Here is a 16,853-nt window from a genome sequence, read left to right on the forward strand (position 1 = left end):
GGAGTGGTCTTTTCTGAGATTGGAGTATATTAATGACATAGGATGCATGTCCGAGCCAAGTGAATTGGCCGTGCCGCGACACCCGTGTCTTGACAAGATACTAGTCCTGAGGACCCCTCCTGCTGACGGAGTAGGAGGGTCCGGCTTGGTCATTGGAAAGGGTTCGGCTCGATCACTGGAGAGGGTGCGGCTCGGTCACTGGAGAGGGTTCGGCTCAGTCACTAGAGAGGGTGCGGCTCGGTCACTGGAGAGGGTGCGGCTCGGTCACTGGAGAGGGTTCGGCTCTATCGGGGGGTCCATAGGACTTGGTTTGGTCCCTTTGTCCGACGTCGAGATATCGTGCTTGACCCCTTCCATCTGGTTCGATTAACCAGGTCGGACATATACATCCATAACAGATACCATTAAATTTGTGAAAGTAAAAAAAGTATCAAAATTTTTTTTGATTCGAAGTGAATGCTTTGGTTCGCACTAATCATACTATTAACTTGATAGTTGCAACGCATATATATATACACGCAACCTCCATGATAGAAGTTTTCGAGCGCTCGGATCAAGTTCGGACGTCGGAATTGAAACAATATAATTTTATAAATATTTTTTATTTTTTATTTGTGATTAAATTTTAATTTTAGGATTTAAGGATTGGGTTATAGTATTAAGTATTAAAAAAAAGTTAAAATGAAAAAGAATTTCAAATAACCCCACACTCCGTAACCATCTAAATTTTTTTATTTTAATTTTTTTTTATTTACTATTATAATCTAATCTTAAATTTTAAAATCAAAATATTAAATGAATTAATCATATGTAAACAAATAATAATAAAATGGTATTGTTTCTCGTCTGAACGTTCGAAAATGTTACGGATATCTAAACGCTACCATCGCAGACGCTGTGCACACAAACAAACACCCAACTCACCATCCAACTCTCCGTAAGCAACTGCCACGGTGGCAGTCCCAGTTAGTGTGTTATTTATTTATTTTTTCTTTTATCTTCCACTTCATCTAGTGCCACACCCGATTATCCATAAATTATATTTTCCTCTCGACGTTGTCCTTTGTCGTTGCTGCCGCCACGGGCAGAACCAAGTATCATTCTACCCGGACTTTAGCTCGGGGGTCCAATGGATTTAAAAAAGAACTGTCATTTAAATTTATTATAAAAAATAGAAAAATAGATAAAAGAGAAAGATAACCCAGGGGCTTTTGATCTGATTGGGATTAGCCCGGAGGCTACAGCATTCCTAACTCCGCATTGGCTGCCACCGTCCTTCATCGGAAGCATCCACCAAACTAGGTTTTCCTCTCGATATCGTCCTTCGTTGTTGGTTTGTTGTTGTGGCCATCCATTGGGAGCACCCGATGTTCCGGTGAGTATTCTGGAGGACCCAGACTTGACTCGAGTCTGATCCGGGTCTCACCCAGGGGTTCGGTCGGCTCCCGTCACGGCCTATCCCTAAAGGCCGAAAGAAGTCAAATTATCCATTCGGCTCGGCATAGTTCAGTTCTGCCCAGTTGGTATGGCGCAGTTCAGTACTGCCATCCGGCAGCTCAGCTCTGCCATCCGGCAGCTCAGCACTGCCATTCGGCAGCTCAACTCTGCCACTCGGCAGCTCAGCTCTGCCACTCAGCAGCTCAGCCCTGCCACCACCCATTCGACAGCTCAGCTCTGCCATCCGGCAGCTCAGCTCTGTCATTCGGCAGCTCAGCTCCCTGTCACTCGGCTCAACCCTCCACCCAGGCCACCCGCACTCAGTTTAATTCTGCCAATTCCACTCGGCACAGCCCAGCCTCCATTCGGCTCGATGGCTCAATTCTATCAGGTCATATCATATCAAGAAAGGTCTTATCAAGATCTTCTTAAGGACCATGCCTTGTCAGAAGGATGTGACTTTCCAGAAAGGGTCTTCTCCCTCTATGCAATAACTTTGTCAAGCATTTGTGAAAGGCATGACTTGTCAGAATGGTCTCTCTTCCCAAGGAATAATTTAATCAAGCATTAAATGCAGATGTGATTGGTCATCTTTTCAAGATCATGCTTTGTCAGACAAAATCGCGGCCTTCTCTTCTAGTGCTATAAAATGACCTCCTCAGGTATAATAAAGGGGGGGGGGGGGGGGGGGGGGGGGGGGGCTCGGATCTCTCTCTCTCTCTCTCACTCTTCTTATCATTTTTGGGCTGAGCTTTTCATTACAGTATTTTGCTTTTACTGTACTTCTTCTTCCTCCTGACTGGGCTGACTTGAGCGTCAGAGTGGCCGTCCGGGGACTCCCCGGCGCCAGGATGACCTCTGTTCTCTGGTGGTGTTGCAGGGCCTTTCGGTGGCTGATCTTCTCTCTTTCCTCGATGTGGAGGCCCTCTCCGGCGGTTGCACCCTCCTCTCCTCCCCGGCATGTTGACGGGTCCGGTCCTGACGCCCTTGAAGCTCACACCGCTCTCCTCCCCTCCTTCTGTTCCAATCCATGGCGAGCAAGGTCCGGTGACGTGTCCAGGAGCAGTTCTCAACCGGAACATAATTTGGCGCCGTCTGTGGGAACACACTTAGCCCGGATTTGAGATGCCGACGGACGAACCTCCTCAGCCTCACCTCATCACCATGACGCAGGAGGAGTTTGACAAAGCCGTGGCTGCCGCCGCTGCAGTCATAGCAGTTTCCAGGCAACCGCCGCAGGTACTAGCTGGCCCCTCACGACCTCATTCTTTCTCCGGCGAAGCTCCACCACCGCCAGCGCGCCAGCTATTTGGGCCTATGGAGGCCCATCCTTCACAGGCCCATCATCATCAGGCCCATCAGTCGCAAGTTCATTACACTCAGGCCCACCAGGCCCCGGCCCACCAAGATCCGGTTCTTCAAGCTTCAAGTTATCGAGCTCCAGCCCCTCAGGCCCATTAGGCTTACCAGGCCCCGGCCCACCAGGCTCAGGCCCAGGCCCGGTCCTACATCGACGCTACGCATCTCGGACCGATGTAGAGGGCAAAGACTTAGCCAGGCCATGGAACGCTACGCATCTCCGGTCTTACCGCATTTAGCGGTCAAGAACATTCAGGGTCATGGTATGCACTTTATTTTTCCTACACTTAATTAACAATGATACTTCCGCAGGTCCTCCCCGAGCCAAGGCTCTTCAGCCATTCCCAATACTCTCCCGACTTGGACAGAATCGCGGATTGAGCCAAACTTAGGTCTCGGACCTACTCCACCGACATAATTAGGTCTCGGACCTACTCCATCGACTTTGCATAGGTCTCAGACCTACTCCACCGACATAATTAGGTCTCGGACCTACTCCATCGACTCTGCATAGGTCTCGGACCTACTCCATCGACAAACGCCCTCTTCAGGGCTCAACCACCACCGACTCGGATATAGTCAGGATCAAGCTCAAATTCAACCTCTCAGCCTCTTTACAGGCCCCTCGACTTTATTTGTTCAGCAGCTCAGCCTTGCTCCTTCCATCCGGCAGCTCAGCCCTGCCACTCAGCAGCTCAGCCCTGCTCCTTCCATCCGGCAGCTCAGCCCTGCCACTCAGCAGCTCAGCCCTGCTCCTTCCATCCGGCAGCCACATCAAAGTCTGGTAAATTTCATAACACTTGCTATCTTTTCATGCTCAAACTCCCCCGCGCTTCGCACAGCCGGGGTCGAGCCGAATCGCGGAATCGGATCCGCTACAGCGTCTGTCACCGCCATCTACTACAATTCTCAAACTCCCCCGCGCTCCTGCAGCCGGGGACGAGCTCGCCTGGGCAACCGAGTCATATTACCGGTGTGGGGTCAACTCACGCGGTTCTCTTGTTAAGCGGTTTTCATCTAGGCTCTCAGCCATTCATCCCAGGCTTCTCAGCCCTTCATCTAGGCTTTCAGCCATTCGTCCGGGCTTCTCAGCCATCCAATCGGACTTCCTCTGCTCAGTCATTCGGCCAATCCGCTCAGTCAGTTGGCCAGTCCGCTCAGTCAGTTGGCCATTCCGCTCAGTCAGTTGGCCACTCCGCTCAGTCATCCGACCATTCTGCTCAGTCAGTTGGTCACTCCGCTCAGTCATTCGGCCATTCTGCTCAATCAGTTGGCCAGTCCGCTCAGTCATTCGGCCATTCTGCTCAGTCAGTTAGCCACTCACTCAGCTTCACTCAGCCTTTCTCGACAACTTTGTCGGCTTGGCCACATGGCCACTCGGCGATTTTGACAGTCCGCCCACTCTGTCACCCATCCTAGTACTGCTCTCGCCCAAGCACGCTTAACTTTGAAGTTCTGATGGGATCCGGTGTATTAGTGCTGGTATAATCCTAGTACTGTCACTCATCCCGACTGTTCAGTCACTCATTCAAGTCTCTAAGCCACGCATCCAGGCTACTCCATCTCTTATCTAAGTCACTCAGCCATCCATCTAAGTATTGCGATCATCTCATCCTGTGCCGGCCTCTCATTTCGGTGTCACACCTCAATACCTCAATATAACTAATGAGCATACTTCCTCCCGAGTCCTCCATATACTCTCTGGTCTCGGAACATCTTCATCGACAATTACCCTCTTTAGGGTTCAGTCTATCCTGACTCGGCATGCTGCGGTATTCTAATTTTGAATCCTCACTGCCTCTATAGCTCTGGACTGCTCCCCTTACTGGTCGGTCGACGCTTCCACACCGCTAAGCCTTCGACCGACTCTCCATGACCTTTGGTTGCTCTTGATCGACTCCTCTACAACCCTTCGACCAACTCTAAATTTGATGGGAGACCTCTATATAGTCTCTGATCGATTCTTCCCGACACGTAAAACTACAGTATGATGAGCCCGACACAAAGTTATTAACTTGAGTGTTTTGCATGCAACACTAATGCAATACATGCAAGCCACATGCCATGCAAGCCATGCAACACAAAAGCAAACCACATGCCTTCATACAAACCTTCATGCATGCAACGTACCTTCATACAGGAAACGTGCCTTCATGCAAGCCACGTACCTTCACACGACCCTTCATGCGACACAAGCACCGACTCACTCGAGTGCTACACGGCCAACACCGAGCAGTCAATGCTGAATGCTTTCCTACACTCGGCTCTCGATGCGCATCGGTGTCCATGTATTATCCCCACGGGATACGCCGCCACTGCTCGAATCTTCATCCACTTCGATAACACCCGAGTCCCCTCGTTGTCGCCGAGAAAGATGTCGCCGCCACCTAAAACTTTGATGCTCCGACACATGGAGACTGCCAAACTCTCCACACACTCCGGCACTGCGTCGACTCCTCCGGCACTGCCGAGCACTGCCACGTCGAGTGATGTGAGCAGTCGGCAAAAGCTCGCCGAATACACTTGCCGACTCCTTCGGCGACACAGCCTACTCCACTGCCGAGCGCTGCCACGTCGAATGACGTGAGCAGTCGGCAACAGTTTGTCGACTGCACTTGCCCACTGCCCTTGCCGACTCTGGACACCGCCCAGCGACTGCCGGCCTCTCTAGTCTGCGACGATTCACATACGAGCATTACCCAGCAACTGCCGATCTCCTGAGCCTTCTGCCGACTGTTGGACACCCGCTCCAACCACCATCTTCTAGGATGACGGTAGCGGACTCGGGAGGTTGGCGGCAGTCAGCATATAGGCGCAGGCGGCAGCAGCTGGCAAGATCTTGGTTGTTTTCTCGCAATCGACACAAAGCCGAGTGTTGGTCTTCTTCTCCGATGCCGGTCGGGGAGAACTGTGACAGCAGAACCATCCCGAAAGTCGAAGCGGAGGTAGGAGAGAATAGAGCCTAGCAAGGTCCTCAAGATCTATTTCTGCAGCAAAAACTCAGTCGGACTCGGAGACCTTTCCGTACCTCTCCTGCTTTGATCAAACTCCATAGCGTTCTGAGAGCCTTCGTCCTTGAGTGCAGGAAGACGGCGCCTTCGTCCAAGAGATCTCCCCTACTCCGCGCCCAACAGCAGCGCCTGGCCGACTTCGCTGATCTGCGGCTGACTTCTCTCGGGCACCGCACGATTGCCTGCGCGATTGACTTCTCTCGCGCACCCAACACGTTGAAAGCCGCGCGTTGCCGCTACCGGCGGCCGACTCCTATAAGGGGACGAATGCTCACTTGGGCTTCGGTTCCCACAGCCACCTCAATCCCTTCTTTGAGGATCCCTTCGGCTCCGGTCTCCTGCGGAGCAGCCCATTTGATTCCCCCGTCCTTGACCCTCGGGATTCAAGTACGGACAGAGTAATTACCAATTTTTATGGGATCTCGGTCCTTCCTTCTTAATAGCACTTAAGCTGGGTTTATGGTAAAGGATCGCTCCTAACGCTCTGTTTGGGAGGAGGTGAGGGAAAGGGAGGGAAAGGTAAGAAAGGGGAAAAAAAAATTTACCTCTGTTTGGGATGGGGTGAGGTAAGGGAGGGAAGGGGAAAGAAGGGGAAGTGTTCCCCTTTCATGCCCATGAATAGCCATAATTTCTTACACCCCAAATCGGGGTGTAAGGGAGGGGAAGCAAATATTACTCATGTTTATTCCAATTTTACCCATTAAACCGATCGGGGAAGAGGCCGCGATGGAGACGCCGCCGGAGATGTTGGCCGCGATGGAGACGCCGACAAAGAGGGCCAAGCCATGCGCGAGCGCCACCGCGACCAGGCCTGATGTCGGGGAAGAAGAGCCTCCTTCGTGCTGCGCAGGTACTACCTGAGTTTGCTCCACCATTACGAGCAGGTCTTCTACTTCCGGACGAGCGGCTTTGGTTCCACCTGCAGGTGCCCTTCTTGTTCACGCTGTGAGTTTCTGGTCATGCTGATCGAAATCTCGAGATGTCGTTGCAGGTTGCAGCCTCCTCGCGAACCAAAGCGCCTCCCAGATGTAGAGATGAACGCGGCGAAGTGCCCTCCGATGCCGCCGCCGTGCGGACGCCGAGCTCTTGCAAAAGGCCCTCGTATGAGCCGCGGAACAAGGGTGATCTTTTCCGAACCTTTCTTTTTCAGTGTGCGATCGCATCGACTATTCATGAACTCGTCTCCCGCCTTCAGGGTCTCACAGCTTCACGGGATCGATCAACGGCAAGTTCGAGTACGACTACACGGTGACGATGAAGATCGGCACCGAGACACGGGATCGATCAGAGGCGTGCTGCATCATGTCTAGCAGCGATGTCGGGATGGGAGCGATGCCGAGATGTCGGGGAAGAAGAGCGAGCGGAAGTGAGAAAGGATATTTTTGACTATTATATTTTTAACTTTCAAATCCTTTCCTCTTAACCTTCCTTTCTTCCCAAACAAGGTTACTTTTCTTCTCCTCCCTTTCCTTCCCTTCCCCTCCCTTCCCCTTCCTTTCCCTTCCATTAATGAACCGTCCCTCACCCGATCCAAACAGAGCGTAAGCGTTCGATCCTTCTATAAGGGCAGCGTCCACCTAGCTCGTACATCATGTATGGTCCACGAAGACAAGACTGCTAAGAAAGCAGTTTGTATTGACGCCAAGTAGAAGCAAAAACGCCGAAGCTAAGCTAACAACATGCATGTGGTTGTGATACAGTGAGACAAGAGGCTCTCTTTGGGAATCACGAGCTTCTCTTGATTCAAGAATGAGGTTGCTTATGTGGTTCATTTTGTTTGGGAAGAGGGAGGAGAGAGAATCAACACTTGAGAGGCACTCCCATTTGCGTGTCCGACTCCATGTCGACTTGCCGACCTCACCACTGCATGACAGTTGAAACTGACCTGTGCGCACTGCAAGCCGGCCGCAGACCTGCTCTCGCCATGCCTATGGTTGTGGACGCTGACACGTCCGCCGACTCCTAGGCTCGCAACACTTCTTATTTTCCTTCTGTGCACTGCCTTCCGCCAGGCCAGTGGTGTCGCGCGCCCCAGCCCGACACACCGCAGGACAAAGGCTCCCGACTTCTGCGCGCTGCCGACTGCTGCGCGTTACTGACTCTGCTGTGATCAGATAACGAACGCTCATACTTCATCAAATGGATCCTACATAAAACGAATCTTCTCAAGAGACTACGGAATTATCCCATCTGGTGAAATAAATAAATAGGCAAGGACATGGAGCCGTTTCAAATTAAGGGACTTAGTGATTGATTGATGGGATAGGATGGCAAAGGAGACCTCTACACACCATCAGTAAAAAGCACAATATGTCTTACGTCCCGATTCCATGTGTCTACCAAACTCAACTCCTTGCCGACTCCTACGCAAGCTACCTGCCAACTTTGGCAGTCACCGATTCCATGTGTCCACTAAGCCGACTCCACCGACTCTGGCGTGCCCCGCTTGCTGTCCTCGCGGTGTAACGCCAGCCGGCTCTCATGCACATGACAAGTTTGCCTCCCCTGCTGTACAAGGCCTCCTGACCTTGCCGAGTCCCGAATCTAAGTCCGTCGTGCTTCTGCCCAACTCCGACTGCTGCCGAATCAGCTGCCGAAGCCGAGTCGGTGGAGTCGAAGCCGAGTCGCCACCCATCATGGCCGACTCCCCACCAAGCCGAGTCGCCACCCATCATGGCCGACTCCCCACCAAGCCGAGTCGTCGCCTATCATGGTTGACTCTCTACCGGTCCGAGTCCGACTTCCCTTAGCCCGACTCCAACTCCTCCGTGGTCGGCTAGCTCCTTTACCGACTACTTGAGTCAATTATCTCTATCATGGTTGACTCTCTACCGGTCCGAGTCCGACTTCCCTTAGCCCGACTCCAACTCCTCCGCGGTCGGCTAGCTCCTTACCGACTACTTGAGTCAATTATCTCTACCGTGCCCTGCGTCTCTCGAAGTCCTGTCTCTCTCCCACTTGATCGGCTGAGTCTACGGACCCGACTCAGACTCGAGTCCGACTCAGTCTAGTCAGTCCGACTCACGCTCCCTTCGACTAGACTAGCGGGGAGGCTTATGTTCCGGTGAGTATTCTGGATGACCCAGACTTGACTCGAGTCTGATCCGGGTCTCACCCAGGGGTTCGGTCGGCTCCCGTCACGGCCTATCCCTAAAGGCCGAAAGAAGTCAAATTATCCATTCGGCTCGGCATAGTTCAGTTCTGCCCAGTCGGTATGGCGCAGTTCAGTACTGCCATCCGGCAGCTCAGCTCTGCCATCCGGCAGCTCAGCACTGCCATTCGGCAGCTCAGCTCTGCCACTCGGCAGCTCAGCTCTGCCACTCAGCAGCTCAGCCCTGCCACAACCCATTCGACAGCTCAGCTCTGCCATCCGGCAGCTCAGCTCTGTCATTCGGCAGCTCAGCTCCCTGTCACTCGGCTCAGCCCTCCACCCAGGCCACCCGCACTCAGCTTAATTCTGCCAATTCCACTCGGCACAGCCCAGCCTCCATTCGGCTCGATGGCTCAATTCTGTCAGGTCATATCATATCAAGAAAGGTCTTATCAAGATCTTCTTAAGGACCATGCCTTGTCAGAAGGATGTGACTTTCCAGAAAGGGTCTTCTCCCTCTATGCAATAACTTTGTCAAGCATTTATGAAAGGCATGACTTGTCAGAATGGTCTCTCTCCCCAAGGAATAATTTAATCAAGCATTAAATGCAGATGTGATTGGTCATCTTTTCAAGACCATGCTTTGTCAGACAAAATCGTGGCCTTCTCTCCTAGTGCTATAAAATGACCTCCTCAGGTATAATAAAACGGGGGGGGGGCTCGGATCTCTCTCTTCTCTCTCTCACTCTTCTTATCATTTTTGGGCTGAGCTTTTCATTACAGTATTTTGCTTTTACTGTACTTCTTTTCCTCCTGATTGGGCTGACTTGAGCGTCGAAGTGGCCGTCCGGGGACTCCCCGGCGCCAGGATGACCTCTGTTCTCTGGTGGTGTTGCAGGGTCTTTCGGTGGCTGATCTTCTCTCCTTCCTCGATGTGGAGGCCCTCTCCGGCGGTTGCACCCTCCTCTCCTCCCCGGCATGTTGACGGGTCCGGTCCTGACACCCTTGAAGCTCACACCGCTCTCCTCCCCTCCTTCTGTTCCAATCCACGGCGAGCAAGGTCCGGTGACGTGTCCAGGAGCCGTTCTCAACCGGAACACCCGACAAACTAGGTTTTCCTCTCGACATTGTCCTTCGTCGTTGCTGCCACCGTCCTTCATCGGGAGCACCCGACAAATTAGGCTTTTTTCTTAAGGTCGTCCTTTGTCGCTGTCCAACTCTTAATTACTCTCCATGAGACCCCGCAAATTAGGTTATGAAGTATAGCAACTCAGCAAAAAGTATTCTCCTGGTAGTTGCAGTATGTTTTTTTTGTTATTCTCATGCCAATTTCAACTTCTATATAAAGTAATTTCTCAAAAGATCCAGATTTAATTTTAATAGCCCACAGTTTGAACGTTTATAAAGTAGGTCTCTAAGTTATTTCAATCACTTAATCTATAGTCCCAGTGTATATGTAGCAGACCTTCTTTTAAGTTATTTCAACAGTTAATCTTCACCGCTCGGCCTCCTCCTTTCCCTCTTCCTCCGGGAATGTGATGGTGTTGGTTCTTTAGTGCATCTGCCTCTAGCATCCTGCGGATCAAAGCTCGTCAATCTGCGATCAACGTTATTGGCGTGACCCCTTCGACGACATGAGAGAACCAAAGTGCTTGAAGAAGACAAAGAAAGTTGTCTTTACGTGCGAAATGAAAATCTCCATCGGGAGCACCCAACAAACTAGGTTTTCCCTCGACATTGTCCTTCGTTGTTGTTACCATCGTCCTTCATCGAGAGCACCCAGCAAACTAGGAAGGCATTTGGTTTGGTATTTTTCTGTTTTCATTTTCTTATTTTCTAGAAATTATTGTTTGCTTTGTGTTTTTCAATTTGATTTTCTGGAAAATGAGAAGTCATTTTCTAAGTAAATAGAAAATGCATTTTCTGTGGAGAATGGAAAATGCGGCTGACAAATATAAACGTGAAAACACTGCTACATTAACACCGCACGCCCTAACTTTGATCGCGTAACTCCAAATTTCTCCCCAACGTCGTAACTCATAACTCCTTTTCGATTTTTCCTTCCTCGCACAAGCAAATAGATGTCGCAGCGCTCCTCGTGGGTATATATATATATACTCGTCTCGGGTTGGTTGTTCTTGAACTTGAAGGAAGGAGATGGGAGTGGCGATGAAGAAGACAAGCTGAGGTCGTCAAAGGATCGCAATGAAGGTGATCGAGGATGCGTCGGCGCGGCAAGTGTGGTTCTCCAAGCGTCGCGTCGGCGTGTTCAATAAGGCGAACGAGCTCTCCGTCCTCTGCGGTGACGAGCTCGCCGTCCTCGCCTTCACCCCCAACGGAAAGCCCTTCTCCTTCGGCCACCTCTTCGTTGACTCCGTGCTCACCCGCTACCTCTCTGCCTCGCCTGCTCCCCCTTGGCACCACCCCTCGTCAGGGCCCTTGTTTAGGTGCTTGGTCGGCAGGAGTCGCCGCTCGCGGAGCGGCTCGAGGCGGAGAGGAGGAGGAAGGCAGCGATTTTCTGGCCGTGGGGCTCGGTGGCCGACCTGCTAAATGTCGACGTCGAGGCACTCGGGTTGCCGAAGCTCGACCAGCTGCAGAGCACGCTGGAGAGGGTGCGAGCGGAGGTGGCGGGCAAGGAGGAGCAACTGGTTGTCGAGGCTTTGCAACCATCGAGTGTGGCGATCAACATAGCTGTCTTTCTCGCCGCCACGATGGCGGCTCCAAATTTGTTGAATTTTGTCTGTGTACCTCAAGGCTATGACTTCTAGTGTTGTATCACTTAATCTCGATCAGCTGTGTTTTGTAATAATTTGATAGTTTCTACATTCCAAAGTCACTTATAGTTTTTTTTAATAATTCAAAGTGTTCGAATTTCACTTAACTAATACTAAAGATAGATGGCTGTCGGTTCATCATCAAATAAATTAGGAGCATTGAGATGAATTAGCATGATGAGATGGAAGTTAATGGCACCGGGCAAGAGTTGGTCGTAGACAATGATAATCCACTTTCTCAGAGACACAAAGAAGCATTAGAAACAATACTCTTCTGATGCATAATTTCAGTTGCATGTTGTGCGGTGCATAAATTTATACATCAACATCAGTTGCAAGTTATCTTTACATGCGAAATGAAAATCATAACTCCACTTATTTTCACGGAACCTTATATAGCTAAGAAGGTGGAAGGTCCACGTAAGCTGCCGCGTGAACCCTAAGTGGGCTACATAAACATCCACATGAGCAAATTGCCGCCTGTTGGCCAATTACACAGTAACACGAGCGGGGCGCTGCATAAGAGTGATAATCATTGAACCGTACTTCTGAAGTTGCTTGGTCATTAGTTCAATGTCGCTTTCAAGATAAGTAGTCTCGCTAGGTTGATTTTATGTCAAAGATTGTCGAAGGTTGAGATCAAAAGAGCTCGCTCGGTTAGGACTCCTCGTCATTCGAGAACTATTATGCTCAAGTGGATAAGGACATCAATGCTCAATGGAACCTCCCCCCCGATAGTTGGGAGGTGTGTAGGGAATCCTATGCGACAAACAATAAAATTCACAGTGGAAATAGGATCCCAAAGAGCGATCCATACGAAAGAAAACTCGTACAAAGTTTGATTTATTTATCTAATAGATCTATACCTTTGAATCGTGCCCTTCGCTTATCTCGCTTGTCCTCAGTTCACGGATCTCTTGCACGTTCAAGCGTCTGCACCTCTATGTGTATCCACACGAACACGATCTCAAGCTTTGGAGAAGAATCGCCTTTGTGGTGCTAGCCACACAAGAAAATTCAACCAAAACAAGGAGGACGAAGAAAAGAGGTGTTTGGCCAAGAGGGAGAAGAGAGCTCAAAAACGCCTTGTTCTTCTTGAAAAGTGTAAGAAGAAAACCTTTTATATTCATCTCATGAATATGAAGAGTTTTTGCCTCTTTAGCTTACCCACATTAAAGCCAATGAAAACTCAAATAGAGCACATGTTTCTCATGTTGGTTCTTCCTCTTCTCCGCATCCAATGAAGAGAAAAACCCTTGACCTTCCTCTATTATTAATTTATTAAATATTTTAATAAATTAATATCTCATTCAAATTTAGTTGAGTCTAATTTAAATGAGTTTAACTCAAATTAGACTCAATCTCATAATCCAATTGGATTCACTTGAGTCTAACTCAATTAATCCAATTCGATGGATCATATTTTAGTTAAACTAAAATCAATCAATCTTCGAAGCATCGTATCCTTTGTGTGTGATCCAATAGATTCTCATAATGTTGATAATGTATCTAAAATATTTTAGACACATAAGTAATAAGTGACATCTAGCAAAGCATCATTGTTACCTAAGTAACGAGAAAATCGAGATCCAACCTAACCTTTTCGTCACTACTATAATGTATGATGATGTCCTTCTATCCTCGATATCTAGATTGATCAATAAGGTATAGACCATGTCATCCTCGATATCAATTTTTGTGTTTCTTGATCCCGAGTAGACTCACTGAAGTAAATGAACTCAATATCTCATATTGACTCTTTTGAGTATGACCATGCATTTAGTAGTCCTATTCGATCAACGACCCGATAGATATCACTCTAGTCCTATGGGAGGGATAGATTCTATATACATCACTCACATCCCTCCGCATAATTCGTTGCATGTCCAGTGATCGCCTTTATAGTCTATCCTGTTACCGGTGATGTTTGATGATACTAAAATACACAACTCTTTATGTAGGGAAACGTAGTGACTTCAGGTCTAAGAACTATTTATACCAATAGTCACATGAGAAAGTTTATGACACTCATATAATGATCCATGAATTTTTCTCATGATATGTCAATTCAGTATATATTTTCTAATATATACCTATGTGTCAAGATGATATCACATATCCATAACTTATGAAATTAAGTCATCATCAGTTGATCTACATTCTAGTCTCATATATTAATATTGTCCTTAAATATTAATACTTGATTAGGAATAGTTAAGAGTAGTGTTCTCCATATCATCTCACTATCAATTTAACTAATTGATATGATGTAGATTAGAACCTACTACTCAATGACATTATTATATTTAGTCATTTGCCACAAATATGAAGTATATATACTAATCAAACTTTGTCTTTATTAAAAATAGAATATGATACAAAAATCTCTAGTCAATCATCACATAATTGGTTTTAGGACTACTACTAACAAGGTGAGCAAGATAGTAGATTTTTGAAGAGGCAATTAATACAAACAAATAGAACTGTCAATTTTAGATTAGATCCATTAGATTGATCTGCCCACGCCAAACAATTTAAGTGGATTGAGTTGGTATTTTATCAATTTATTTTAAGATAGATCTAGGTGGATTGGCTCGTCTGAGTCCACAACTCTTGTAGGTTGGTCCATGGTAAACTTGAGTTGATCCACGGATTGAAAAGTTTTTTTTCCTTCTAAAATTTAAATATTAGATGGGTTCGTAGATTTAACCTAATCTATAATCAAATTTAAAATTTTTAATATTATATATATATTTTTTATTTTTTTATAGACTCATGTGTGTTTAATCTATCTAATCTGTAATCAAATTTAAAAATTTTAATTATATATATTTTTATTTTTTATAAATTTATGAATTAATCCGCCTAATTTATAATTCGTTGATTGAAAATTTTTTAATCCGTTTAAGATGTCATATAAATGAATTAATCTATCCCGCTATGGATTAACATGTTTAACCGCGCTACAAACAAACAGCGTGAATAAGCAAGGCAAGAGAGTTTCGGGAAGCTGAGCTGTCTGTGGGCGACCACATTCCAATCGCGTCGAGTCAGAGAAAACATATTCAACAATAAAGAAAGAAAGATATAAGGGAATCAAATCCAGATGGAGATTCCCCGTCATGGACTCCCATCCCGATCAACTCGTTAATTTCTGACCACACACACGATGCGCCATGCTTCATCGGATTCAGACAAATTATTATTTCAACATGTTGTGTAACTGAAAAAAAGTACATTTTTTATTAAAAAAATTTAAATAAATATTAGTGAAATTTTTTTATTAAAAAAAAAGGACGCTTGCGGTTTCTTTTAATTTTTTTTCTCAATTAATTAACTACAAAGGAAGTAAAAGGACTCCATGCCACGTGCTTCGTGACTGATCACCTAACTCAACCCGGCGCAGCCAAACGTACGGTCTAAATAAAGTAAAATTAATCGAGCACGTTTTAACGTTTTTTGAGAATTCGAGCTGGCATGACTGGTGGGACCGCCTTCGTCTCCGCTCGCCCTCGCCTCGCTTCGCGTTTTCTTATTAAGCGCGGGGTGGACTCCAACCACGCGCCACGAGTCGCTTGGCTGACCGCCTCCCCTCTCCGTCGACGGGCTTCGCTGCCCTCCTCTTCTCCATCTCTTCGTTGCTCGTTTCGATCGGATTTCTGGGTTGAAGAATCGAAAAGTTGTGAAGGAATGGCGGGATTGTTGTTGGGGCTGTGAGATCGAACGGGATGGTGATGGCTAAATTTTGGTCCGACGAGGATCGGAAAATGGCGATCGCGGTGCTCGGCTGGCAGGCTTTCGACTACATCAGCTCTCGCCTGTTGTGCTCCTACGACGGCCATCTCACAGCGGCCGGCGTCGGCGACGGCGATCTCCAAACCAAACTGCAGACCCTCGTCGAAGGACCGCCTTCGTCCGGCGGCGGCTGGGCCTACGCCATATTCTGGCAGATCTCGCGGTCCTCTTCTGGGGATCTCGTACTCGGCTGGGGCGACGGTCACTGCCGCGAGCTGGGCGATGTGGAGGAGGGCGGCAGCGATCGCCTCGATGGCGCGAATCAGAGGATGCGGAAGCGGGTGCTCGAGCGGCTCCACGTCCTCTCTGGCGGCTCCGACGACGAGAACTACGCGATCAGACTCGATCGCATCACCGGCGCGGAGATGTACTTCCTGGTGTCGATGTATTTCTCGTTTCCAAAAGGCGTGGACGCGCCTGGGCGAGCGCTTGCCTCGGGGAAGCACATCTGGATCTCGGAGGCGGAGCTCGCATCGCCGGTGGCTGGCAGTGTGCGTGCGTTTCTGGCGAGGTCGGCGGGGTTCCGAACGACCGTCTTCGTGCCGGTCGGTGACTCCATGCTTGAGTTGGCCTCGCTGGATGCCGTGCCGGAGAGCTTCGAGATGCTGCGCTCGATTAGATCCGCTTTTGATCTGGAGAACCGCAGCTGCGGCCATGTCGCGGTCTCTGGGAACGATTTGAAGCCCAGCCGCGCAAGGGTCAATGGCTGTGCTACCGCGCCGACCAAGTCGCAAAAGAGGCCGTCGGAGATGACTAAGAAGCCAGGCGATCAGCCAATAAGGAACCCGATCTTAAAGGTAGACACCCCGAGCAAGCAAGCGCAAGCGGAGGCTACAGCGGCCGCACACGAGCGGCGGCCACGGAAGAGGGGGTGGAAGCCGTCGAACGGCCGGGACGAGGCGCTGAACCACGTCGAGGCGGAGCGGCAGCGGAGGGAGAAGCTAAACCAGAAATTCTACGCCCTGCGCGCGGTGGTACCCAACATCTCCAAAATGGACAAGGCCTCGCTGCTGGGCGACGCCATCGCCTACATCACCGAGCTCCAGCAGAAGGTGAAGGAGATGGAAGCGGAGCGCGAAGCGTGCGGCGGCGCAGCCCCTTGGGAGCACCGAAAGCCTGAGATCGAGGTGGAGACGAGGGAGAGGGAGGTGATCGTCCGGGTGAGCTGCCCGTTGGAGGGGCACCCGTTGTCCAAAGTCATCGGAGCGCTGAGGAGGTCGGAGATGAGTGTGGTGGACAGCAAGGTGGATGCAGACACTGGCGGCGTATTGCACACCTTCGTAGTCCGATCGCCAGATGAGAATGTGAAGTCGAGGTTACTTTCTGCTTTAGCATTGGAGTCTAAGTAGTCAATTATTAGTAGCGAAATTGAATTATAATTAGTAT

At 49.0% G+C, this 16,853-nt stretch overlaps 1 protein-coding gene and 1 pseudogene across 1 annotated transcript; both read left to right on the forward strand.

Moving 5' to 3' along the window:
- The first annotated feature begins 11,067 nt into the window (after window positions 1-11,067).
- Window positions 11,068-11,666, forward strand: LOC141823121 (agamous-like MADS-box protein AGL29; annotated as a pseudogene).
- Window positions 11,667-15,065: 3,399 nt separating this feature from the next.
- LOC141838916 (transcription factor MTB1-like) lies at window positions 15,066-16,853 on the forward strand. The gene has a single exon (XM_074726543.1). The coding sequence runs from the start codon at window positions 15,401-15,403 to the stop codon at window positions 16,814-16,816; it is 1,416 nt and encodes a 471-aa protein (XP_074582644.1). The 5' UTR covers window positions 15,066-15,400; the 3' UTR covers window positions 16,817-16,853.

The sequence above is a fragment of the Curcuma longa genome, chromosome 1 (assembly GCF_044706935.1).
Source record: "Curcuma longa cultivar G26 ecotype Majalengka, Jawa Barat chromosome 1, ITB_CL_G26_1.1, whole genome shotgun sequence".
NCBI lineage: Eukaryota > Viridiplantae > Streptophyta > Magnoliopsida > Zingiberales > Zingiberaceae > Curcuma > Curcuma longa.